Genomic DNA, 27,328 nt, shown 5'->3' with positions numbered 1-27,328 from the left:
GAAAAAGGCATACGTACATATATATATTAGCAAAATGCAAGGTGTTACTTAATTTTATTATTATCTATAACATTCCGAATTACTCTATCTTATTTAACAATCTTAAAATATCAAATTCTCAAATAGAATTGTATAAAGCTTTTTGTTAAACATTATTGTGGATACATGCTGCAAATTTCCCTTTGTAGCTTTATATATTTTAAAACATGACCTAAAATATTTCTATTTTTATAGTTGTAGAATATGACCTATATCCTAAATAAGCCAAATGACCTACATCCTAATTGCTAAGTCACAGCAATATAGTTACAAACACTTCAAATTATAACTTTAACCATAAATTTCTTAGTTATAACTTCTTTAAAATTGAAGCAGAAACACCAGCGGCTGCTATGGTTTACTCTATATTTTCTATTTTTTTCATGTAATGGAATCATTACAAAAATGTATAAACTAAAATTACAGTTCAGTCACTGTATAACAGGAAGACATATAAAAGCTCCAAACATGATTTTTAAATGGTAGGATTAGTAAAACTATCTTACTTTATATTTGTCAATCTCTGATTGTAATTTCACTGTCATTACTGAATGTTCTTCAACTTTCTTAATCTGTCATGCCAGTTCATCAAAAATTCCTCAAACAGATAGGTCTTAGTCCTGTAAAATACCAGAAACACATCTTTTTTTTCCCCAGAAACATATCAAATTTACATCCCCCAAACCACCACAAAATTATTAGGATATAAATATTGTTCATGAATCAAACCGAAAAGTAATCCAATCTTCATTGGCCATTTCTTGAAGTCCTTGTTGAAACTCTTCATAAAGGGCCCAAATTTGTGCACAGCTCTCAATGTCCTTAGAGATGCTATATGCTAAAGAGAAGTTGGGCTCTTGTAGTCCAAAGTGATGGCAGTCATCACTATAGCAACGAGAAGCAAAATATCATTAGATTTTTGAAAAAGAGAAACTGTTAAATATCAATAAATTTAACTAATTAATAAGTTAACTGCATTCCCTGTGTGTATATTTATGTGAACGTATCTGATAGTGGAGGTAGTGAGTGGGGGACTATGGTACTTCACATGACAGTCTACTATAACTACCTAGCTAAGGGCTCTTCTAAATTCATTAACAGGCATTTTTTCCCAAAGAGTCAAAAGAAAATTGGTGATAAACATCATTACATTGAATATATCTCCTAAATATATAAAGAATTGTATACATTTATGAATCGATCTGAGAATAGATCAATATTATTATCCATTAATATTCTTTTCAATCAAAATGGCTTCTAGAATATAAGATATTCTTTATCTAACTAGTGTAATGCCAATTAATAACTGTGGTACTAAAACCTCCATTCGGCTATGAAGGCAATTAATTTATGGACTCACTCACCTAAACAGACCAAATCTAAAACAATGATTAAATTTAATATCTTGTAATTCTATATTATAAAACAAATGTTTTTCTTTGAAGTGTCATCATTTTGCTAAGTTAATTTTTTTCTCAGAAGCTCTATAAGTGATTTTCCATTAATTTTATACGTTATATTTTTAAATACAATGAGACCACAGAAAGCAAGTATTCCACCTTCTTAATTTAACTTTTAATTAAATTTAATTTTCCATTATTATTTAATTTCATATTATTACTTGTATTATTTCTATTTATAGACCTAACCAGAAATTTGCTTTTCTCTTAAAATCCTAATATAATTTGACAACTCCTAAGGAGGCAGTAGCCTGGGCATTTTATACTGGTACTTTTAAAACTGCTAAAGTTTATAAGAAAAGACATAGATATAAGAACATTACTAGCTTAATAAGTGAATATAAAACTTTTTTTGAAAATGAACACTTCAGTTTTAAAGAAAAAACATACACCAGCTTTTTTCTTGTGACCTCAAGATCATCAAACTCAATTTTTTTCTCTTTTATTGACTTTGCACTTTTATCAAGATCATTTTGCTGGCCAGTTTCAATAACATCATCACCAGGCTTTAGTTGGTCCCAACGAGCTTTAAATTTTTCCAGTTCTTGATAATAGACCTGAAGACGTGATTTCACATTTCCTTTCATCACTTCAATCTGTAAGCCAACAGAGTTTACATAATTTAAGTCAAAGTAAAAATCTTATTTTATATTCACATTTTTATTTCTAACGTTTTCTATTTAAAGGTCAAAAAAATATTCCCACTTTGCTGTACAGCTGAAATCAACAGAACAATGTATATCAAGTATAATAGAAAAAATAAAAACCTAAAAAAAGTTAAAAAATAAAAAGATTAAAAAGTGGAGTTCCTGTCGTGGTGCAGTGGTTAACGAATCCGACTAGGAACCATGAGGTTGCGGGTTCGATCCCTGGCCTTGCTCAGTGGGTTGAGGATCTGGCATTGTCATGAGCTGTGGTGTAAGTCGCAGGAGCGGCTCAGATCCCACGTTGCTGTGGCTCTGGCACAGGCCAGCAGCTACAGCTCCAATTAGACCTCTAGACTGGGAACCTCCATGTGCAGAGGGAGCAGCCCTAGAAAAGGCAAAAAGACAAAGAAAAAAAAAAAGATTAAAAAGTATCAATATAAACTTTTCAAAAGATTATTTTTAATTATGATTCCATGTACAATTAAAAAAACTCAAAAATAGGAGTTCCCATCATGGCTCAGTGAAAACAAATCTTACTAGCACACAGGTTCAATCCCTGGCCTCACTCAGTGGGCTAAGGATCCTACATTACCATGAGGTGTGGTGAAGGTTGCAGATAAGGCTTGGATCTGGTGTTGCTGTGGCTGTGCCATAGGCCAGCAGCTACAGCTCCGATTGAACCCCTAGCCTGGAAACCTCCGTATACCACGGGTGAGGCCCTAGAAAGACAAAATGACAATAAATAAATAAATAAATAAATAAATAAATAAATAAATAAACTTATATAACAAGAGATACATAGCAAACCTCATCATACAAAATCATTCATGTAATTAACAGCAGCCATCATAAACATTAACAAAATTAATGTGAAAAAAATGTTTGATCAGTGACTGCCAGTTGTTTTGAGTATACCGCTGCTTGACAAAGCAGGGCATTTTCCAGGCTCTCATGCAGCAACAGCCATAAGACTAAGTTCTGGTCAATAGAATTTGAGTGCAATAGATGTATACAACTTCCAGATAATATTCATAAAAGACACCATACATTGAAAGTGAAAAATTTATTCACAAGAAAGACTGAAAATAACATTACATGCATTCCTGGTGTGGTAGAAATTGAAGATAAATTATGACATGATCATCATGTATACAAAGTGTTTTACTATTTAGAAGTACTATGGGAGGTCAATTTCATCAGCAATATAAAATTCTTATAAATCTGAGCTATAATGGAATAAAGATAAGCAAGGAATCTTAAGTGAGAAAATACTGTTTCCTTTTTAACAAAATGACTGAAAGGTTCTCACCTGATCTTTAATCATAAGTTGGTGACTTTCCATCATCAACTCAAATTTATCCCACTTAGCTTTCAGATTGCTAATTGTTTCTAAACCTCCACCTGCTACAGTTCGTAAAAGTCTGTTTTTATCTTCAGCTTCTTGAAATAAGGGCAAAATCTAAAGGTTAAAATATAACACGTGAAAAACAATTGATTCTATCAAATTTCTTAAGATTCCATTTATTTTAAATTGTATCACGATTTGCTTTTTTAAATAAAGATTGTTGCCTTTAAATAATTTGTTAAATTCCTTGATATGATGTTTCTAATACTCATTACATACAAACTCAGCTAAGGCACTTGAACATCAGAGGTTAAAAAGGATAATGAAAGTGGTACAATGAGACTGAATTTAACCGTGACTAAAGACAATACTACAGCTGTTCAAACCAAAGTTCATATTATAAAAGTTCCACTCAAAAAATGCTAAAGAGGCTTCTAAAAGAACTATGCTTGGTGATTATCTAAGAGCATAAGTTAACTAATTATCTTAATAGAGAAGAGAAAGTCATGGAGAAAAGGTGCTTAAGAAAGGGACAACTGAAGATGCAGAATCAAAGGCCTATATTCAGTTTCTCCCTGAAAGGTCCTGAATCATATATAATTGGAAGTTTGTTAAACAGTCTGGGTATAAGTCAATAAGTATTAAACTGCTCAAACTGCTTCTAAGCCTTTAAAGCACCACAAACAAGTGTCCTATAATTTATATCTGTACTTTTACTACTCAACAAAGCAATCAAATCCACTGAACGGTATTTAAAAAGCACTGTGCAAACATAAAAACATCCAAAAATTCAAATATATCTCAATGACCAGTTTGCAATTCCTGGGCAGAATCAGCTTCACCTGAGAAACAGAGAAAAACAATGAACCAAGAACATGTTATACTAGGAAACTCAGAGTAAAAATAGTAGACAGTAGACAAAGGATTCTAATTTCCTACACGTGAAAAGAACTTAGCCTGTAAAACATTACAACAGTTCCCAAGGCTACCTGCAAGCATTCCTACTTCTTCAAATCCATGAACCAACAGAGAGACACAATTCTGTAACAATTTGCTGCTTAAATCCAACAACTCTTTAGTATCCACAGAATCAAACCTAAGATCCTTAATGTGGCTCACATGACCTAGATTCTGACCAGCTCTTTATACGGTCACATGCTATGTCCTGCTTCACATATTCTTCTGAACATACATCTGCTTCTCTCCTTTTTGTTTTTGATGATACACTTCATGTCTTTTGTCCCACTTCACTATAAATCTCCTTTGCTACCTCCATCTATGCTTGAACTCTAAATTCTGGAATGCTCAACCTGAATCTTATATCCTCTACTATATATCTACTGTTGAATCCTATGGCTTTAAATATCATGAATATATAGATGACTTCCAAATATATATTCCATCTTTACCTTTACTCTAAATTCTACATGGCACCTCAATCCAAACCACTTCCAATCTCCAAACTCCCTCCTCAGTCCTCATCATTTAGCTTCCCAGCTGCCCAAGCCAAAAACTTAGGGGACACGTTTATTTCTCTTTCCTTAACACCCGTCTACTTTTAATGCATCAGAAAACCTTGCTTGTAACTCTAAAATACATCATCAAGCTCTCCAGCTCTTTCTCATATCCTCTGCTACTACATGGTACAAGCTTCAATCATCACTTGTCTTCCAATTGCAATATCCTACTACTGGAATCTCTGCTACTTTGGTCTTCCTCCAATTCATTCCCTACAGAGCAGCCACAGTCATCGCCTCAAAATGTTAAAGACACCATGTCCCTTCCCCGCTTAAATTCCTCTAAGGACTTTCTATTACTCTTAGAAAAAAATTAAAACTTAGGATTGTCTAAAAGAACCTTCATAATCTGGCCCTTGCCTACCTCTTCAATTTCACTTCAAACCATTTTTTCCTTGAAAAATATGGCTTTCTTAATAACTCCTTTTCTTGACAATATATATCTATCTCTTCCTTGAGCATACCAAGCTCCTTCTCTGCCTTAAGATCTTTGTATCTGCTGTTCTTTCTGCCCCCTAAATCTTAGAATGGTTGGTTCCTTAGTTTTCAGACCTCAGTTTAGATGTCATCCGAGAAGGTCTCCATGATCACCCGCCTGTAGAAACATCTCCCATTAGAGCATGCTCATTCTTTCACTGCTCTAGCTCCTCTTGCTCCCCTCACTCTATTTCTGTCTGTCTCTGTCTCCGTCTCTCTCTCTCTTGCTCACACACACACAAACACAAATCTGAATTCCATGAGATACAGCACATATATGGTACAACCACAACTCCTAATATGATAGCTGGAATGTATCAGGTGATCCCTAAGTACCTGTCATATAAATTAATGAATGAATGCCTCTTTGATTAAGCTAATTACCATAGCCTGTAATGTCATTCCTTCTTTAGTTACTTCATCCTATAGACAAATACATTACTTTATTTGTCTTTAAACCCTCTTTATACCTTTAAAGTTTGTAATTCCTTCCACAATGAAGACATATTATTTCACTCACCTCTAATCTATCTTACAGTTTTAAGTCCATCCCATAATAGGAACATATAAAAGTCTGTATTCTACTTTGAATTATTTCTCTTACTCATCTAAACATAACTAAGATCATCTATAATATATTCTATAAAACTCTGGCTTACTTATTCTAGGCTCATGCCTTCTGGATACTATTTTTATGAATCTTTACCACTGTTTAATATTTGTCTCTAATTATGAGCTCTTCTACCTTATGTGAGAGTGTGACTGTGTGTGTGTGTGTGCGTGTGTGTCTATTCCTAACTCAGCTCTAACTTCATATGTTAGCATCCCTAAAAGTACAACCCTGGAATCAACAGCATGAATTATCTAAGCTTGGTTTTATCCTAATAAGCCATATCATAAAAAAGACTACAAATACTTCTGAAAACAATAATAAGCATTACTCTTACTGTTTCATTATACCAACATAACATCAAGAGTCTAATCATGAACTGACCAATTAGACTAGATTATATGGACTTCTTTATAATATTGAAATTATATTATGTTTCTAAATCACACAAGATTACCCAAAAGAAACATCTCTAGTACAGTACAAAATAAATAAATAAGTTTATGATTCTCACCTCTGGCTTCTGTTCTTGTAGCTTACTATATTGTAAATTTGCATTACCTATCTCTTCCACCGACTGGGGCATAATTGTTAAGATTTCCATAGCCTCAGTAACAAATGTATCAATTTCATGTAAATGAGCTGAATAGTAACAATGAAATATAGGAAATGTTATTAACTCCAGAAATACTCAATTACATAACCATTATACGAAATACAGTAAAATATTAAATTTTCATTTGTTTCCATGAAATAAAATTCAAAATATAGACTAATCAAAATGAAACTAATTGTTTTATATCTTTAAATTTTGAGAAAAAATTAAAATACACTGATTCTTAACAAGTTTTATTCAAAATTGGTAACATATTTTAGTCTTTAAATAATATGCTAAAATACATCAGTTTAAAGGAAAAAAGAAACACTGATATTTTGGAAAATAGTACAGGCATACCTCATTTTATAGTGCCTCACTTGATTGAACTTTGTAGACATTTGTAGGCATTTGTAGGCATTTTTCAAAAATTGAAGGTTTGTGGCAAATTTGTACAGATCAAGTTTACAGTGCCATTTTTCCAAAAGCATTTGTTCACTTCATGTCTCTTGTCATATTTTCGTAATTCGCACAATATTTCAAACTTTTTCATTATTATTATATTTGTTATGGTGATCTATAATCAGTGATCTTTGATGTTAATATTATAATTGTTTGGGGCGCCATTAATCATGCCCATGTAAGACAGTGAATTTAACCAATAAATGTTGTATATATTCTGACTGATACATCTCCCTATTCCCTAAGAAACAATAATATTGAAATTGGGCCAATTAATAACCCTAAAGTAGCCTCTAAATGTTCAAGTAAAAGAAAAAGTCACGTTTCTCTCACTCTAAATCAAAAGCTAGAAATAATTAAGCTTAGTGAAGAAGGCATGTCTAAAGATTAGACAGGCTGGAAAGCAAACCCCTTGCACCAATATAGTAGCCAAAGGAAAAGTTCTTAAAGCAAATTAAATGTGCTAATCCAGTGAACAAGCAAGCGACTAAGAAAACAAAAGACTTACTGTTGATATGGAGAAAGTTTTAGTGGGCTGGATAGAAGATCGAACCAGCCCAAAACAGTCCCTTAAGCCAAAGCCTAAGCAAGAGAAAGCCCCAACTTTCTTCAATTCTATGAAGTCTGAGAGAGGTGAGGAAGTTGCAGAAGAAAAGTTTGAAGCCAACATAGGCCAGTTCATGAGATTTAAAGAAAGAAGCCATCTTTATAACATTAGAGTACAAGGCGAAGCAGCAAGTACTGATATAAAAGCTGAAGCGAGTTATCCAAAAGATCTAGCTAAGATAATTAATGAAAGTTACTCTAGCAAACAAAAGATTTTCAGTGTAGATGAAGCAGCCTTCTATTAAAAGGTGATACGATAAAAAAAAAATAAAAAAAAATAAAAGGTGATACAATCTTTCATATCTAGAGGCAAGAAGTCAATACCTGCATTCGAAGCCTCAAAAGACAGGCTGACTGTTTTGTTAGAGGCTAATGCTGCTGGTGACTTTAAGTTGAAGCCAATGTTCATTTACAATTTCAAAAATCCTAAGGCACTTAAGAATTACTTTCAATCTATCCTGCCTGTGCTCTATCAATGAAACAACAAAGCCTGAAGACAGCACACTTGTTTACAACATATTTTACTGATTAGTTAAGTCTACCATTGAGACCTGTTGCTCAGAATAAAAGGTTGCTTTTAAAATATAACTGCTTATTGACAATGCACCTGGCCACCCAGGAGCTCTGACAGAGATGTACAAGGAAGGAGATTCATGTTGTCTTCACACCTGTTGACGCAACATCCATTCTGCAGACCGTGGATCAAGAAATAATTACAACATTCAAGTCTTAGTTTTTTTCTTTTTGTTAGGGCCACATCTGCGGCATATGGAAATTTCCAGGCTAGGGGTCGAATTGGAGCTGCAGTTGTTGGCCTATATCACAGCCACAGCAATGCGGCATCTGAGCCACACATGTGATCTACACCACGGCTCATGGCAACACCAGATCCTTAACCCACTGGGGCCAGGGATCAAACCTGCATCCTCATGGATACCAGTTGGGTTCATTTCTGCTGAGCCGCAAAAGGAACTCCAAGTCTTACTTTTTAAGAAATACATTTCGTAAGTGTATAGCTGCCAGAGACAGTGGTTCCTCTGATGGGTCTGGGCAAAATAAACTGAAGACCTAATGGAAAGGATTCACTACCTTAGATGCCATTAAGAACATTCATGACTCAGGGGAAGAGGTCAAAATATCAATGTTAATGATATTAAGGTAGGAGTAAGAAGTTGATTCCAATGCTCAGGGATGATTTTGAGGGATTCAAGACTTCACTGGAGGAAGTAACTAAAGATGTGATGAAAACAGCAAGAGAACTAGAATTAGAGATGTAGCCTGAAGATACAAAATGAATTGCTGCAATCTCATAATAAAACTTTGAGCTCTAAGGAGATACTCCTTACAGATAAGCAAAGAAACTGGTTACTTGTAATTCTGAGAATCTAGTCCTAGCAAAGATGCTGTGAAGATTGTTGAAATGACAGGAAAGGACTTACAATATTACATACATACCTTCATTATACCAAAGTTAATGAAGCAAGGGCAGGGTTTGAGGAGATTGACTGCTGAGTAAAATGCTACCAAACAGCATTTTACAAAGAGTCAATCAATGCAGCACACTTCACTGACTGATGTTCAATTTAAGAAAGTGAATGCAGCACACTCCATTGACTGACATTCAATTTAAGAAATTTCCACAGCCACCCCAACCTTCAGCAACCACCAATCTGATCAGTAGTAGACATAAACATCAAGGCAAGACCCTCTGCCAGAAGAAAGATTATGACCCACTGAAAGCTCAGATGGGTGGTTAGAATTTTTTAGTTATAAAATATTTTCTAGTTAAGATATATATACTGCTTATTTGACATAATGCTTACTGACACTTAAAAGACTACAGTATATGTGAAGATAACTTTTATAATCACTGAGAAAGCAAAAAATTCATATGATTTACTTTATCACAATATTCTCTTTATTGAGGTGGTCTGGGACCCACCCTCAGTATCTCTGAGGTATGCCTGTAGTCATTTGAAGAGATAAGGAGAAATGCATTATACCAGAATTACCTATTTTTCTCAGTGACATAATCATAATTGAGATTCATATTTCATAACTATAAAAATCAAAAACTGTCTTTACCCTGGATGGACTTCTTCAAAGAAAGAACAAGCATGTCAAATAACTTCTGGATGAGATCATCAATTACTGTCTTCACAGGGTTACAGTTTATATTTAAACAATCTACCTTGACGGAACTGAAAAATGACAATGGACATATTTGACATGAAACAGAGTAATTAAAGAAAAAAGTGATTATAATACGATTTTATGTAATACATTCTTCAAAATCACCCAAAAGTATTACTGCGATCTTTAAAAAACATTTTGATTTTACCCAGCAAAAATGCCTTACACATACTATTATGAAGTTTGTCATTAAACAATGATTTTATCATAATACTACAGTTTTTAATCATGCAATGCTTCAGTTTTTTAAAAAGCAGCACATTATGGGAGTTCCCGTCATGACAGAGCAGAAAGGAATCCGACTAGGAACTATGAGGTTGTGGGTTCAATCCCTGGCCTCACTCAGTGGGTTAAGGATCAGGCGTTGCTGTGAGCTGTGGTGTAGGCTGCAGAGACAGCTCAGATCTGGCATTGCTGTGGCTGTGGCATAGGCTGCAGCTGTAGCTCCAATTAGACCCCCAGCCTGGGAACCTCCATATACAGCCCTAAAAAGAACACACAAAAAATGTAGTACATTATGAATTTCTAAGCTATCAACATGAATATATTTAAATGTTTACATCCTTTGCTTGTCACGGTATAAAATGCACTTATTTAAAGATTTATAAAATAAAATCACTATCTTATAGTTAATAAACCAACAATTATGATAGGGGAAAGAAAATAAAGACAGAAAGTGAATATACTTTATTAAGTCACTAAAACAAAATAATAAAATACCATTTTATACCTGCCTAATTTATAAAAATGCAGTGAATTGTTAATTTATATTTTCAATCACATGGATAAACAGAACTCTTTAGAACTGCTGGTCAAAGTACAAAATAATGCAACTTTGGCAAACAGCAATTTAGCGATATACATCAAATAATTTTAATATAGGTATATTCTTTTATCTTAGTAACTTCACTCTCAGAATTTATCCTAAAGAAATTTTCAGGGAAGTCTCCAAGATTTATATATCTTCATCAAAGTATTAATTATAATAGTGAAAAATTAGAAATAAGCTAAAAATAGGAATGGCTAAATAAATTATTATACAGCCATACAATTCAAAATCAGGAGTTCTTTGGAGTTTCCACTGTGGCTGAGTGGTTAATGAACCTGACTAGTATCCATGAGGACATGGGCTCGATCCCAGGCCTTGCTCAGTGGGTTAAGGATCTGGCATTTCTGTGAGCTGTGGTGTAGGTCGCAGACGAGGCTTGGATCCCACAGGGCTGTGGCTATGGCGCAGGCCAGCAGATACAGCTCCAATTCTACCCTTAGCCTGGGAATCTCCATATGCGTGGGTGCGGCCCTAAAAAGACAATAAAATTAAATTAAATTAAATTAATAAAATAAATAAAATAAAATAAAATAAAATCTAGGCGTTCTTTTGTGGTGCAGTGGGTTAAGGATTGGGCATTGTCACTGCAATGGCTGGCTCACTGCTGTGGCATAGTGTGATCCCTGTCTGGCCCAGGAACTTCCACATGCCACGAGTGTGGTAAAAAAAAAATCATATTTTTTAGGACCAGGTAATAATATGGTGAAAAACTAATAATTAGTTTAAATAAAAATAGCAGAAAATGGAATGATCCAAATTTTGTAAGCTTGTGTACTAACGTCATCAAATAATGACAGCACTTGTCATTGTGCTTTTTTAGTATTTTTATTTTTTTCCATTATAGCCGGTACTTTTTAGTATTTTTAAAAAACTTATAAAAACAACACAAATTTCTCCAAAGAAGACATACAGATGGCCAACAGGCACAAGAAGAAATGCTCAACATCACTAATTGATAGAGAAATGCAAATCAAAACTACATGATGTACCACCTCACACCAGTCAGAATGGCTATCATTAGTAAGTCTACAAATAACAAATGCAAGAGAGGGTGTGGAGAAAAGGGAACCCCCCTACACTGTTGGCAGGAATGTAAATTGGTACAACCACTATGGAAAACAACATGGAGGTACCTCAGAAAACTAAATATAGAACTACCATATGATCCAGCAATCCCACTCTTGGCATATATCCAGACAAGACTTTCATTCATAAAGATACATGCACCCCTATGTTCATTGCAGCACTATTCACAACAGCCAAGACATGGAAACAACCTAAATGTCCATCGAGAGATGAATGGATTAAGAAGATGTGGTACATATACACAATGGCATACTACTCAGCCATAAATAGCAACATAGATGCAACTAGAGATTCTCATACTATGTGACATAAGTCAGAAGGAAAGACAAATACCACATGATATTGCTTATATCTGGAATCTACTATATGGCACAAATGAACCTATATACAGAAAATAAAGAAATTCAAGGACATGGAGTAGAGACTTGTGAATGCCAAAGGGGAGGGGGAGAGAGTGGGATGGACTGGGAGGTGGGGGTTGGTATATGCAAACTATTGCATTTGGAATAGATAAGCAATGAGATCCTGCTGTATAGCACAGGGAACTATAGCCAGTCGTTTGTGATGGAACATGATGGAGGATAACATGAGAAAAAGAATGTATGTATATGCGTAATGGGTCACTTTGCTGGATAGCAGAAATTGACATAACATGGTAAATAAACTCTAATATAATCACTAAAAAAGCATAGACTTTTAAGAACATTAATTCTCTACATGGTACTTTTAATGCAAAATGTACTATTCTAAGCAAACACAACTTGAACCAAACTCATTCATCTGAATAAAATCTCGTATTTATCTTAAATTGTAAAAAGTTTAAAATGTCTCAAAATTTTGGCCAAAAATTATTTAGAAAGGCCCTTTTTAAACAATAGGGCCAGGTAATATTCTTAGCAAGTTATAGGCAGTGAATACTCACAGATTCATTTTAAAAATACAATTTTCTCTTAAGGTTTTATTTATATATTCTCAACCACCACTAAGTAGAGTGTTTTAAACTCCAGTTCTTAAGCACCAAATCATAAGAGTTAATCTGTCTTTTATATGAGGTTATATGATTTTTTGAAATCCTGGAATATAAAACATCAAAATTTCTAATATTTTACACATGAAAACAGATGATTTTGGTACAAAGAAAAAAATTATACCATATTTTACTAATGAATTAAAACATAAAGTGATATGATTACAGCAGAGTTGTACTCACTGAGTACAGAATCCCTTGGATAAGACTAACATCTACTTTTCAGTTGAAAATAACTGATAACATGCAATTGAGGCTCATTCAGTCATAGACAGAAAGGGATAGCCACAGACAGCCTACCCAAAAAGTATATCCTTCTTACAGTGTCTGAAACACATAATTAGAATACAGCTTTTCTAACCTTACAGTATATTTTCCAAAAGTATCCATAAAATAAATATCTGTGAGTATATGTATGTACATAGTAACTTAGATGAATACTTGTTAATTTATTAGCAAGAAATAGAAAAATAAATACTGGAATGTAGGTCAGGCATCTTCATCTCTGTACTCCCATAGGACAAGGTTTTACACATGGTAAAGAATCACCAGATATTTGTTAAAAGAATGTACAAATGAATTAATAACAATTATATTATCCTTTATAGGTAATATATGCACAATTAAACAAGACCCCCTTCCTTCATAAGGCTTATTACATAGAATGGTTCCTGTGATATGAATTTCAGAGAGTGAGAGGGATATTCTGGGTTATGAAATGCCCCTCAGAGGGTCTCCTCCACCTTTAGAGAAATACCTAGATTCAGGAACATTTTGTGCATCTCCTAGCACATTCTGAAAGGAATCAGCAATACAAAATTAGAGTCAAATATCCCCCAGTACGCTCTCAGTAGTAGACTCTGACAATTTTTAGACTGTGCCTGTGCACATCAAATATTATTAGATCCGGAGTTCCCGTCGTGGTGCAATGGTTAACGAATCCGACTAGGAACCATGAGGTTGCGGGTTCGGTCCCTGCCCTTGCTCAGTGGGTTAATGATCCGGCGTTGCCGTGAGCTGTGGTGTAGGTTGCAGACGTGGCTCGGATCCCGCGTCGCTGAGGCTCTGGCGTAGGCCAGTGGCTACAGCTCGGATTCGACCCCTAGCCTGGGAATCTCCATATGCTGCAGGAGCGGCCCAAGAAATAGCAACAACAACAAAATATTATTAGATCCTCATACCAGATCTGAAGAGAAGCTCCTCCCCTAATCTATTCTATCTGACTAGGTCTCAGCCAGCAGAACCTCTAGGAGAGGTTCTTTTAGTTTCAGCAATGCCCTACTCAGATGATTCTCAAGTGTCATAGTTGAGCTCTAGAGGAGGTAAGAAGAGGACTTGACTTCAGTGTTACTAAGGAAGAGTACTTCTACTATCCCATGGCAAAAACTGCTATGATACCTAAGTACTACTTTATCTTCTGTACTATACCTTGGAAGTCGTTCTACTTCTTTCCCTTTTATTTTCAGAGCTTTAAAATTTTTCTCCCAATCATGTACAGTAGAAAGATGCTTTTCCACTAGAGCTTCCATATCAACTTGTCCAATTACAATCCATTCCTATTTAAATGGAAAACATTAGTAAATAAAGTAACATTTAAAAGATTAGATTCTAACTATTAAGAATAATTAAAAGGGTCAAATGTCAGGTTTCAAGTAAATTTAATTACATAAATATAATCATCACTGCACATCCTAAAGAATGAATAGAAAAAAACAATATGTAAACATAGAGTGATCATAAAACCTTTCCAAAGAGACTGAAAAACTTTGTTAGAGTCTCTTTTCAAATTTGACATATACAAAAGCAAAATCACTTTTGCAAAGCCAAGAGGTATTAAAGGCTACAAATCTGAAAGCATCTAGATTCAATTAACTCTAGAAAAATAAAATGCAGAAGAAGCATTGCAGTGGCAGTTAAGACATTTTGTTGAATTCTAGTCATACGTCAGAATCAATCAATACATGAGCAATGAATGCAATGAGGGTTTATCTTTGGAGAATTGGTATGATGCCCCTAAACAAAATTAGGAAGTTAAATCATCTCAATTTCATTTACTTTGAGGGCTTCACTTCATGGATTATTGATCCAAAGTATGAAGAAAATGATATACTTTTCTGAAGGGAATTTAAAATAACAGAGTCACATCAATTTCCAAGTTGACACAACATTCAAAAGAAGAAAAGAAAGGAAAAAAACCTAGTTTCTCGATCTTCAAATAGAAAAAAAAATTTTAGGGAAACTTTCGACTCATTCAGCATCAATCTAGACTGTATAAGAATCCTCAAATTTGACTCTCAGGTTTGCATATATTTATTTTATGCCACAGAAGACACACTGCACATTTAATACTAACTCAATCAATAAGATAAAATGTTGTAGTAGGAGGATAGAAAATTACATGAACCGTACCTTATATTGGTGTAAAACAGCTAACAATCTCCGAAACAGATCTTCTGCTTTGCTGAAAATAGTCAGAAATCCACTGGCATTTCTATCAATCATAATAGAAAAAATAGATTCATCTCCTGCTTCACCCACTCCCTTAAATTGATTAGGAATGCCGATGAATCTCTTCATTTCTCTGTAATATTTAGCCCGGATTTCTTCAAAAGGAGGCCTGAATTGTAAACGTCCTTGTCTGTGAGCAAACAAATAACTGTAAAATATATATTGCTGGAAAATTACAGATTGAAAATTAAAGTGGGTTTTAAAAAATCTTACTTGTATGTTAAGTCTATATTTATTTCTGGCAAATTTTCATTAAGTGCTTCTAAGCCCATCTGATACTGATGCTCCAGAGCTTTGTACAGTTGATGATTCCAGTGCTGTTTCCACGCATGCATGTCACTTGCTTGGAATCCCTAATATATTATATGCACATTTTTTTGTTTAATAATTTGGTGGTAGAATGGGTTTTTGTTTAATGCTTTCATATCACGTTTAGTAAAATAAGCCAAAAAACCCTAATCTTAAATATCTTAAAACATGTAATGCCTTAATTGCTACTTGTAATGTATAAAGTCAAATGTGAAAATCTCTAATATCCATGCTTATAAAGAGTACATTAAAAGGTCAGTTAAAATCAGGTTAATAGAAATGTATTTTATATATGGACTTTATTTTATGATCCTAAAAACAACAATAGGAACAATGGTTTATTTATAAATTTATCAATCCTTTTTCAAAAATTCCCATCAAGTATAATGCTTCCTTCCATTCCCTTCCCACTCCCTAAATAATCCATTATACATTTAAAAACATGATAAATTTGGAGTTGCTGTCATGGCTCAGCAGTAATGAACCCAACTAGTATTCATGAGGACATGGGTTCAATCCCTGGCCTCACTCAGTGGGTTAAGGATCCCACGTTACTGTGAGCTGTAGTGAAAATCACAGATGTGGCTCTGATCTGACATTGCTGTGGCTATGGCATAGACCTATACCTGCAGCTCTGATTCGAGCCCAGCCTGGGAACTTGCATAGGCTGTGGGTGCAGCCCTAAAAAAAAAAAAAAAAAAAAAAAATAAAAATAAAAATAAAACATGATAAATTTAAAATATGAGAATGCTCAGAATAGTCTGTATACTTTTTGCTTCATATAACCATAAACATGCCAATTCTAATACTTTAATTTTCATTTCTTCTTAAAGTTCTAAGAACTGAAAAATACATGTAAATATGGAAGATACCTACCTCATATTCCACTAAGATCCCATTACCAGTTGCTAGGTAGACTCTCTAATAACTAATTTTACATAGATCATCTCATATCAAAATGTACATGGAACTGACATTTTACCATTAAAAAAAAGAAAAAATTCTGAAACAGAGTTATTTCGATCATTAGGCTTCTGCCTAAAATTTGTCACAACAGATGTAACAATTGTCTTAAAAAAAAACTAACAAATGATCCATATTTTAGCACCAAGTCAGAAAAACTATGAAGTCTAAATCTGGCATTTCATAAGACAAATAGGAACTTAGTCTTACATTTGTAAGTGTAAATGCATTGCTAATTTATAGTCTTTATATATAATTCAGTTGAATTCTAAAATTTATGAGGAATTCATTAATGATGATTTACAGACAACTTTACGAATTTTTCATTAATTCAAATATTCACATTCTGAAAAGGCATATTTCCAAGTGCAGACACAAAGTAAAACACTCTTTACCTGTGCTTCTACACTTGCTAAGCCAGTTCTCAATTCTTGTAACCCATCTTTCCACCGCTGCTGCTGTCGAAGTAAATCAATGTTCATAAGACCTACCACCTGTTAAAAATTAGAACATCATAATTTCAGTGGAAAAATCTTACAGGTACCACCTTACCCAAGTGATCAAGGTTAACTCAACCTCAATAAGAATGTATCAATACCTGATCAATGCACTGAGAAAGGAAAACATCACTTACGTGGTACTTCTGTCAAAATTGCATCTTTCTAATCTAATAATGACGAATCATCATAAAAAAACAAATTGAGAGACGTTCTACAAAATAACTAGCCAGTATTCATCAAAAGTATCAAGGTTATGCAAAATAAGGTAAGACTGAGGAGAAGGAGACTACAGCGCCTCAACAACTAAATGCAAAATGGGACCCTGGATTGGACCTTGGAGAAGAAAAAAGAATATCAGTGGAAAAAGTAGTCAAATTAGTCAAATTTAAAACAGTCTACTTTATAGTTTTGACAACAGTACTACATTTACATAAGTTGTTATGGGAGAGTGGGGTAAAGGGCAAGTGTGAATTCTTTATACTATTTTTGCAATTTTAAGTCTCAAATTATTCCCAAATAAGAAGTTATCTAAAATTATATCCAAATTAATTTTAAATAGTATTATATCATAGCTTATTCATATTTATAAATAAAACATACCTTTTCACAAAATGTAGTGTGCCATTTTCTCAGTTTTCTATTTTCAGTGGCAAGTCGTTCAGCAGCATTTTGGAGTTTTTGGATGTAGCCTTCTAATTCTTTAGGATTATCCCAAGTAATCTGTGACTTTCCCCCACTTCCTGCTTTTGAATTCTAAGGTACAACAAATGACATTTAATTTTTAAATATTTATTTTTTCAAAAAGATTCAATATTCTACATCACCAGTCCAATTATCGCTAACACTGACCTGCGCTAAAAGAGCACACAATTTTTTCTTTTTATAAATGATAAGCATTCTCTCTCTTATAAATAAAAGTTCTCTCTCTTATAAATAAAAAACCTTATATAGGAGTTCCCATAGAGGCTCATCAGGTAAAGAACACAACATAGTGTCCATGAGGATGAGGGTCTGATCCCTGGCCTCGCTCAGTGGGTTAAGGACCCATAGTTACCACAAGCTGCAGTGTAGGTCGCAGATGCAGCTCAGATCCAGTGCTGCTGTGGCTGTGGCATAGGCCAGCAGCTGAAGCTCTCATTCTACCCCTAGCCAGGGAACTTCCGTATGTCACAGGTGCAACATAAAAAGAAAAATAAAAAAAGCAAAAATGAAAAATGCTGGACATAACACAACAAACAAACATGGGAAGACTGGAAAATAGAAAGAAAAAGAAAAAAGGTAGAAAGCCTAGAAACCCTGGGAATTGAGAAAAAATACCCCTGGGTTTTCCTAATGTCTCCCATATTCCAGGGCAGGACACTGGAGAAGCCTCCAACCTGGAACCACTCCCAGAGACAGACCAAAAAAAACTCCAAGAAAAGCCTCTTCCCTCTAGCCAAAGGATCAGGAAAAGAGTGGCCTAAGGACAGAAAATATTTTTAGCAATATTCACCCTACTCCAACCAAAAACCAATAAAAACCCACCCTCTTCTGCAGCTTCAATGGGACCATGAAGAGAGCTAATCTTCCATTCTTTGCTTGTGTTGGTGGGGCTTAATAGGGAGCTGAACCACCTATGCTGCAATACTATGCTGCAACAGAACCATGTGAATCAGCACTCCACATCCTCCCAACCATGTGAACAGGGCCTAGGAGGAAGCTAGGGTTACATTCTGCTTGGAGGCAGCAAGACATTGCCAGTTGGCATCCCACTTTCATGGGAATGTTCAGTAGGACAAAGGGGAGCACTAAACTTCCAATCCACTCATCTGAAACAAATAAGTGCAAATCAGTGTTCCACTTTGGGCAGGATGGCATCTGCAGAGCCCAGAAGAAATGTAAAAATATACATTAACCCTGTCTTCATGCTATACCTCATTATTTCAGAGAAAAAAAAAAAAAAAACGTGTCACTTAGAAAGAAACAAAAATTCTAATGGCAGCAGATTTCTCAGCTGAAGCCATGAGAGCCAAGAGAAAGTGGAACACTATTTTTAAGTGCTAAAAGAAGACAACTTTGAACTATGAATTATATCTGGTGAAAATATCCTTTAGGAATGTGTGAAAATAAAAACAGTCTCAGACAAAGGAAAACTAAGAGAATTTGTCACTAGCAAACCTACTCTTAGAGCATGGCCAAAAGATATATTCTCAACAAGAAGGAATGATTTTTTTAAAAAAAGCATTTCCACAATACTATCTAAGGCAATCTACAGATTCAATGCAATCCTTATCAAATTACCAATTACATTCTTTACAGAACTAGAACAAAATATTCTAAAATCTGTATGGAAACTTTTATAAAAGACCTCAAACAGCCAAAGCAATAGTGAAAAGAAAAAAATGGAACTGGAGGAATCAGGCTCCCTGCCTTCAGACTACAGTACAAAACCACAGTCATCCAATAGCATGGTACTGATGCAAAAACAGAAATAACAATCAATGGAACAGGATAGAAAGCCCAGAAATAAACCCAAGCACCTATGGTCAACTAATCTATATGACAAATGAGGCAAGAAAGACAGACTCTTCAATAAGTGGTGCTGGGAAAACTGGACAACTGCATGTAAAAGAATGAAATTAGAACATTCTCCAACACCATACACAAAAATAAACTCAAAATGGATTAAAGACCTAAATGTAAGGCCAGATTCTATAAAACTCCTAGAGGAAAACAGAGGCAGAACGCTCTTTGACATAAATCATAACAACATTTGTTTGATCCACCTCCTAAAGTAATGACAATAACTACAAAAAATAAACTAATGAGACCTAATTAAACTTGAAAGCTGCACAGCAAAAGACACCATTAAAAAAATGAAAAGACAGAAGTTCCTGTCATGGCTCAGTGGTAACAAACCCAACTAGTATCCATGAGGATGTGGGTTAGATCTCTAGCCTGGCCCAGAGGGTTAAAGGATCCAGCATTGCCATGAGCTGTGGTGTAGGTTGTAGATGTGGTTTGGATCCCCCATTGCTGTGGCTGTGGTGCAGGCCAGCAGCTATAGCTCTCATCCAACCCCTAGCCTGGGAACATATGCCAAGGATGTGGCCTTAAAAAGACAAAAATGAAAAGACAACCCATAGAATGGGAGAAAATCTTCCCAAATGATTCAGCCAAAAAGGGTTTGATCTCCAAATATGAAAACAACTCATACAACCCACCACCACCAACAACAAAAAAAAAAAAACCCAATCAAAAAATGGGCAGAAGACCTAAATAGACATTTCTCCAAAGAATACACACAGATGGTCAGCAGGCATGTGATAAAAATGCTCAGTGTCATTAATTATCAGAGAAATGCAAATCAAGATTACAATGAGGCACCACCTCACACCAGTTAGAGTGGCCATGATTAACAAGTCAATAAACAACAAATTCTAGAGAGGATGTGGAGAAAAGAGAACCTTTCTGCACTCTTGGTGGGAATGTAAATTGGTACAACTACTATGGAAAAGTACCTATAGAGGTACTTCAGAAAACTAAATATAGAACTGCCATATGATCACAATCCCACTCCTGGGCATATATCAGGACAAAACTTTCATTCAAAAAGTTACATGACCTCCTATGTTCACTGCAGCAATATTCACAACAGCCAAGACATGGAAACAACCCAAACGTCCACTGACAGATGAAGGGATTAAGAAGAAGTGGTATATATACACAATGGAATACAATTTAGCCATAAAAGAGAACAAAATAATGCCATTTGCAGCAACATGGATGCAACCAGACACTCTCATACTAAGTGAAGTAAGTCAAAAAGAGAAAGACAAACACCATATGATATCACTTATATATCGCAAACGACCTATCTACAAAATAGAAACAGATCATGGACATGGAGGGCAGCCTTGTGTTTGCCAGAGGGTGGGGGGAGAGAGGGGGACTGACAGGGAGTTTGGGGTTAGTAGATGCAGACTGTTACATTTAAAACAAATGGGTAATGGGGTCCTACTGTACAGCACAGGGAATTGTGTCCAGTCTCTTGGGTTAGGAAAAAAAAAAAAAGAATGTGTCTGTATGGGTGGCTATGTCACTTTTGCTGTATAGGAGAAATTGAAGGAACAATGTAAATAATTACATTTTAACAATAATTTTTTTTGATTAAAAAAATAAAAAGTGTGAGGCTTCAGAAAGGAAAAAAGAACATTGGGATGAGAAAAACAAAATATAAACGATACTCCTTGAGTTTCTTAAATCATATTTGATGACTGAAGCAAATGCCATCTGATGCAGTGTTCTATGTACGCAGAGGATACTGAATGCTTCAGACAAATACATAAAAGTAAAGAAAGTAAAGAGATGTAACAAGAAGTAAGATTTTTATACCTCACTTGAACTGCTAAGATTCTCACTTAAATGTAAAGTCATAGCAAGCCTCTGGCACAGAACAGACCCCCAATAAATAGCTAATGAATGAAGGAAACTACACAATTACAATAAATTCAATAGAAATCTCTATGATCAGTTTAAAAAGTATTTACTGAGTAATTACTACAGACTACTTACTGCTCTGTTGTTAGAGTAAAAAAAGTAAGTACAGTCCCTGCTCTGCAATATAGAGTAGTCAGCAGAGTATAAAGAAGTTCAGTGTTCTTTCCCCTTCTATCTTGCTTTTTATCCCCTACTATGTCTCATTATATTTACTTCTCAGAACCCAACTCCTCAAAAGTTTTCTCTTTAGAAATATCAGCAGATGTGATTTTGAATATATTTGTTAGAGAAGAAAAGGTTCTTAAACACTTAGATGTAAAATATTATGTATTAGGTAGAAAAGGTCATAAATAGTATATCATTCCATTTTCAAAAAGTACACTTATAAATGCGCATAGAAAAAAAAGCTTAAAAGGATATACACCAGACTGGTGAGAATGGCCACCTCTTGGTTGTACAATCATAAAACATGTATTTCTTTTTTTGGCTTTTGGCTTTTGTCCTTTTAGGGTCACACCAGGAGCATATGGAGGTTCCCAGGCTAGGGGTCGAATCGAGCTACAGCTGCCAGCCTACTCCAGAGCCACAGCAACGCCAGATCCGAGCTGCATCTGCGACCCACACCACAGCTCACAGCAATGTCGGATCCTTAACCCACTGAGCAAGGCCAGGGATCAAACCCGCAACCTCATGGTTCCTAGTCAGATTCGTTTCCACTGCTCCATGACAGCAACTCCTAAAACATATTTTTCTTTACCTATATTTTTTAAACTTTTCATCATAAACTCATATTGTGCTTTGGCAGTAAGAAAAAAATTTTTAATAACATCTATAATAAGTAAAGTTTAAGCCTGAGAACCAGTGTGCAGATAAGAGTTAACTTAGGTCTGACTGCTATCCCTTAAAAGGTCTGCTTAAAAGACTGGCAATAGCTGGCATTAGATGGCATCTGAGAACTTGGATTTCAGAAGAGTTCTCACCATTCTAACTTTGAAGAGTGTCTCACTGTACCTAAACAATATGGTTTATGCTAAACACTTGACTGCCTTCTAGGATTCTGGGATTGTGATACATAGTAGGCAAAAGATTCTGACATAACCAGTCCCCAGTAAAAGCCTGGGCTCTGAGTCACTAATGATCTTTCCTATTAAGACAGCATTTCACATGCGCTACAACTTGCTGGAGGACTTAAGCTTGCCCTGGATTTCACTGAGAAAGGAATTCTTGAAAGCTTAAACCTGGTTCCCCTAGGACTTCATGTACCTTTCCCTTTGATGATTTTGCTTTGCATCCTCTCACTGTAATAAATCATAAATAAATCAGCCATAATTACAACTATACCCTGAGTCCAATAAGTCCTATAAGTCCAAGTAAACCACAGAATCTGGGGGTAGCCTTGAGAACCATGATACAACTAACTATCCACTTTAAAATAAACAGAAGAACAAAAGGGTATATTCCTCTTCTATTTATTTTTTAAAATATTTTGTGTCTATGAAAACTAAAAAGGTAGATTTCAAAAAGTAAGCAGTCACAGGCTAACAGTTTAAAACTAGCGTTGGTTTTCCTAATTTCATATGTGTAGATATTTAAATAAGCATAAAGAACAAATAAAACTTAAATTATAAAAATTAGGAGATGATGGAAAAACACTACAGTCTTATGCATAAGGACCTCACATTTTAGTTAATAAGTGTAATAGCTTACAAACTTGTATACTATATAAATATGTAAATTCAATTGATGAAAATCAGTACCAAAATATTTGAAATATTATAACCATTTAAATTTACAACTGTTGGGAGTTCCCATGGTGGCTCAGTGGGTTAACAAACCTGACTAGCATTCATGAGGACACAGGTTTGATACCTGGCCTCCCTCAGTAGATTAAGGATCTGGCGTTACTGTGAGCTGTGGCGAAGTCGCAGATGCAGCTGGGATTCCACGTTGCTGTGGCTCTGGCATAGGCCGGCATGTACAGCTCCAATTGGACCCCTAGTCTGAGAACTGTATGCTGTGGGTGCAGTCTTAAAAAAATAAATAAATAAATAAAGACAAAAAAATTAATTTACACTTGTAAAAAATATTACTTGTTAAGAATGAGGAAGTCATTGGGAAGCAAAATAAAACCTTAGATCAATGGCTACGCTAAACTAAAGGGTATACTAAAAAACTAAGAAATAAAAACAGGAGTTCCCGTCGTGGTGCAGTGGTTAACAAATCCGACTAGGAACCATGAGGTTGTGGGTTCGGTCCCTGCCCTTGCTCAGTGGGTTAACGATCCAGCATTGCCATGAGCTGTGGTGTAGGTGCAGACGTGGCTTGGATCCTGCGTTGCTGTGGCTCTGGCGTAGGCCGGGGGCTACAGCTCCGATTCGACCCCTAGCCTGGGAACCTCCATATGCTGCGGGAGAGGCCCAAAGAAATAGCAAAAAGACAAAAAAAAAAAAAAAAAAAAAAAAAAAAAAAAAAAAAGAAATAAGAATAATACACATGTAAAATCTAATCATAATAACAAAAAAGTCCATTTACCTTAATTATCTGTTCAAACGCTAAGGCAGACTGTAGCATCATTGGTCTTTGACTTTGAATCATTTGTTGATCTATAGAATTGTAAAAATGTGCCACCTACAAAGTACAATTCCAATTAGCAATAATTAGCAACAAACAGCACACTTAATTTTAAATTTTTCTTCACTTTTAATTATTTACATATTTAATTAATTATAACATCTAATTAATGTGTAAATACTAAGTCTTCTCAATTCTGAGTTTAACAAAAATTATTTTTCATTTCTAATGGAGCATTTTTGCACTATTAACATACAAAAGCAACAAGTATAAGTAAGTGCCTGAGTTCTTATTAATTTGCCAATTCATGTTCTGGGGATGATTAAACAAAAACTATAAAACCTAGTCTTGGAATCAAAAAGTTTATAGTCCCATAGGGAACACAGAGGAAATGAGTAAAGCATGTGAAATGCTAACAAACTGAACTCTTTATTCTTGCAACTCCCCAAACCTACTTCTTCCTTTTGCAGTATATAACACAATGATTTATCCATTTCTCAAACCAAAAAAATCTTTGAAATATCTTTAACTCTTTTGTCATATTCCCCATCAGTGGAAATCTATCAACCATATCTTAAAAGCATATACTGCATACAACTACTTCACCCACCTCCATCAATCCCACCCCAAACCAAGCTCCCTCATCTCTTAGCAAGACCAGTACAACAAGATCTAACTGGTCTCCCTGTTTCCAGTTGTAGCCCTACGGTCCATTCAAAGCATTCTAAGTACCCAGATAGTCCTTTTTAAACTTAAATCATATCATTATCTTTTGCCTACTCAAAGCTTTCAAATGATTCCCTAATATATTTGAGTATAAAATGCAAAATCCCCAAATTCTTACCTAAAACCTTAATGATTTCTCAACACACTTAAGAAGGAAATCCAAGAGCTCCTGTTGCGGCTCAGCAGTAACAAACCTGACTAGTATCCATGAGGATGCAGGTTCAATCCTTGGCTTTGCTCAGTGGATTAAGGATCCAGCGTTTCAGTGGCTGTGGTGTAGGCCAGCAGCTGCAGCTCCAATTCAATCTCTAGCCAGGAACTTCCATATGCCATGGCTTTGGCCCTAATAAACAGAAAAAATAGAGAGAGAGATACCTACAAGGTGTAGTGGTGGACAAAAGAGGACACTGCCAACCCTGCCAGGGGAAAAGGAGAGGTTCAGGGAAAATCATGAGGATTCTGTGGAGTGAGTCTAAAGAGACTGTCTTAATTTTTGTATCCTCAACATGTTGCAAAATTCTTGGCACAAAGTAGGTGCTTGAAAAATATTTCTTAATTAATTTTATAGCAAAGTCACTTATTTCCACTAATATGAATAAAAATATATTTACTTGATAGGGGATACCCACACTACATACTCTGTATCATAATAATAATCCCAGAAAAAGTCAAATCAGGAGAACTAGAAGCAAAATAATACATGTAACAATATAGCCATACTGCTGTCTACTCAACATCCTACTTCTTATTCCCTGTTCCAGCTACAGATGTGCTTGGAAGTAAAGCTTCATATAACAGATTCTCGCAGTTGTTCATCCAGGGGTAGATACAAATACTACATAACCATTCAGACATCTTTGGAGCTTTTACTATGTTAGACTAAACACTTAGGATATAGAAGTGAGCAAGCCTCTCTTCTTTTGAATGTATAATCCCTCTGTCCAAAACGAATACTCACTCTATGTTGTGCCCCTGAGAATACATATGTATACTCTTCCAGACTCACATTCAACATCATCCCTCTGTAAAGATTTATCTGATACTACCTCTACCTCACCCTGGAAAATAATTGAAAATTCCAACCTCTATGTTTTCACAAGATTTTCTAAACATTTAACTAATAGTATAGTACCCATTAAATACTGTATCTATTTGTTCATATAGCTGCTATGACCATATGTACTGAAATGGAATAAACATGGGCTCTGGAGTCAGAGAAACTTGGTATTAAATCCTAGCTTCATAACTTATTAGCTAGGTGACACTGGGAAAAGTAGATTACAAATCTGACTCCCAATTAAAGCAGATAAAAATGGAAGATTAACTGAAATAACACAAATAAGGTATCTACCAGAAGGCCTGATATTTAGTGAGAATGCAATGTTTAGTTTGCTTTCTCTCACTAAACCAGTGGTTCTCAACTATTGCTGATTTGCACCCAAGAGGATATTTGGCAATGTCTGGAGATATTTTCGATTGTTAGGACTAGGCAGGTGCTAATGTCCAGGAATTTTGCTCAACATCCTACAGTGCCCAGGACATTCCTCTACAAAAACAAAGTGGTCCAAAATATCAAAAGTGCCGAGGCTGGAGAAAACCTTTACCAGAGGATGATAGGAATATATTCATTTTTATATCCTCACTGCACCATGCCTGGCAGTACAGGTGCTCAGGGAATCTTTGTTGAATAAACGAATAAATGAGAGACCAAATATACAAGACACTATTCCTGCCCTAAAAGATCAATTAATCAAGTGAGAAATGACAAAAAACTCTAATACCATACAGAAGTGTTCTAAGAGTGATTTGCATACTGCACACAAAATAAGAAACAATCAATTTAAAAAAAGACACAAATAAAGAGACTTTTTAGTTGAAAGCTAGAGAATAACTTTGAATTTTCCAGTCAGTGGGAACAGATATCAATGCACAGAGACAAGTTCAGAGAAGAGCAAAGTTTGATTATTACTGAAGCACAGGGTACCAGAGGAGGACAGAATATAGGGGTGAAAGCCACAACCAGTGAGATTAGTTAATGCATGATTAATAAGGGCCTTATATACCACGGTAAAGAGAGAGACAATGAGGAAACAATAGTTGGTTTTAAACAAGTAAATGACTTGATGGCAATACATGGAATGGACAGATTGAGGAAATGACCAAAAACAAAGATCAATCCATCAGCTGGGTCATTTTCTAAGAACTGGCCCCTAAAAGGCCAGCAGAGGACTCTTGATTAGAAAGCCCTTTAAAACTCATGCTAGTAACATGAAAGAAAGAAAAAAGAGAAAAAAATATTCTATTTTTTCTGCTTTTAGAATGAAAAGCTGTAACAGTAATATCTCAACTTAATAAAATTCCCATATAAGGAATTACAAA

At 35.1% G+C, this 27,328-nt stretch overlaps 1 protein-coding gene across 1 annotated transcript in view; it reads right to left on the bottom strand.

Moving 5' to 3' along the window:
* Positions 1-27,328, bottom strand: part of DYNC2H1 (dynein cytoplasmic 2 heavy chain 1) — a 319,035-nt gene that overhangs the window by 269,784 nt on the left and 21,923 nt on the right. The window contains 13 exon segments of the mRNA XM_021062717.1: positions 546-601; positions 604-659; positions 769-924; positions 1,890-2,095; positions 3,456-3,605; positions 6,610-6,737; positions 9,844-9,959; positions 14,322-14,449; positions 15,303-15,531; positions 15,615-15,754; positions 17,069-17,167; positions 17,774-17,926; positions 24,185-24,280. Of these exon segments, the coding sequence (XP_020918376.1) occupies positions 546-601; positions 604-659; positions 769-924; positions 1,890-2,095; positions 3,456-3,605; positions 6,610-6,737; positions 9,844-9,959; positions 14,322-14,449; positions 15,303-15,531; positions 15,615-15,754; positions 17,069-17,167; positions 17,774-17,926; positions 24,185-24,280 (1,713 nt within the window).

This window comes from Sus scrofa, chromosome 9 (genome assembly GCF_000003025.6).
Source record: "Sus scrofa isolate TJ Tabasco breed Duroc chromosome 9, Sscrofa11.1, whole genome shotgun sequence".
Lineage (NCBI taxonomy): Eukaryota > Metazoa > Chordata > Mammalia > Artiodactyla > Suidae > Sus > Sus scrofa.
This window is presented reverse-complemented; position numbering and strand designations above follow the sequence as displayed.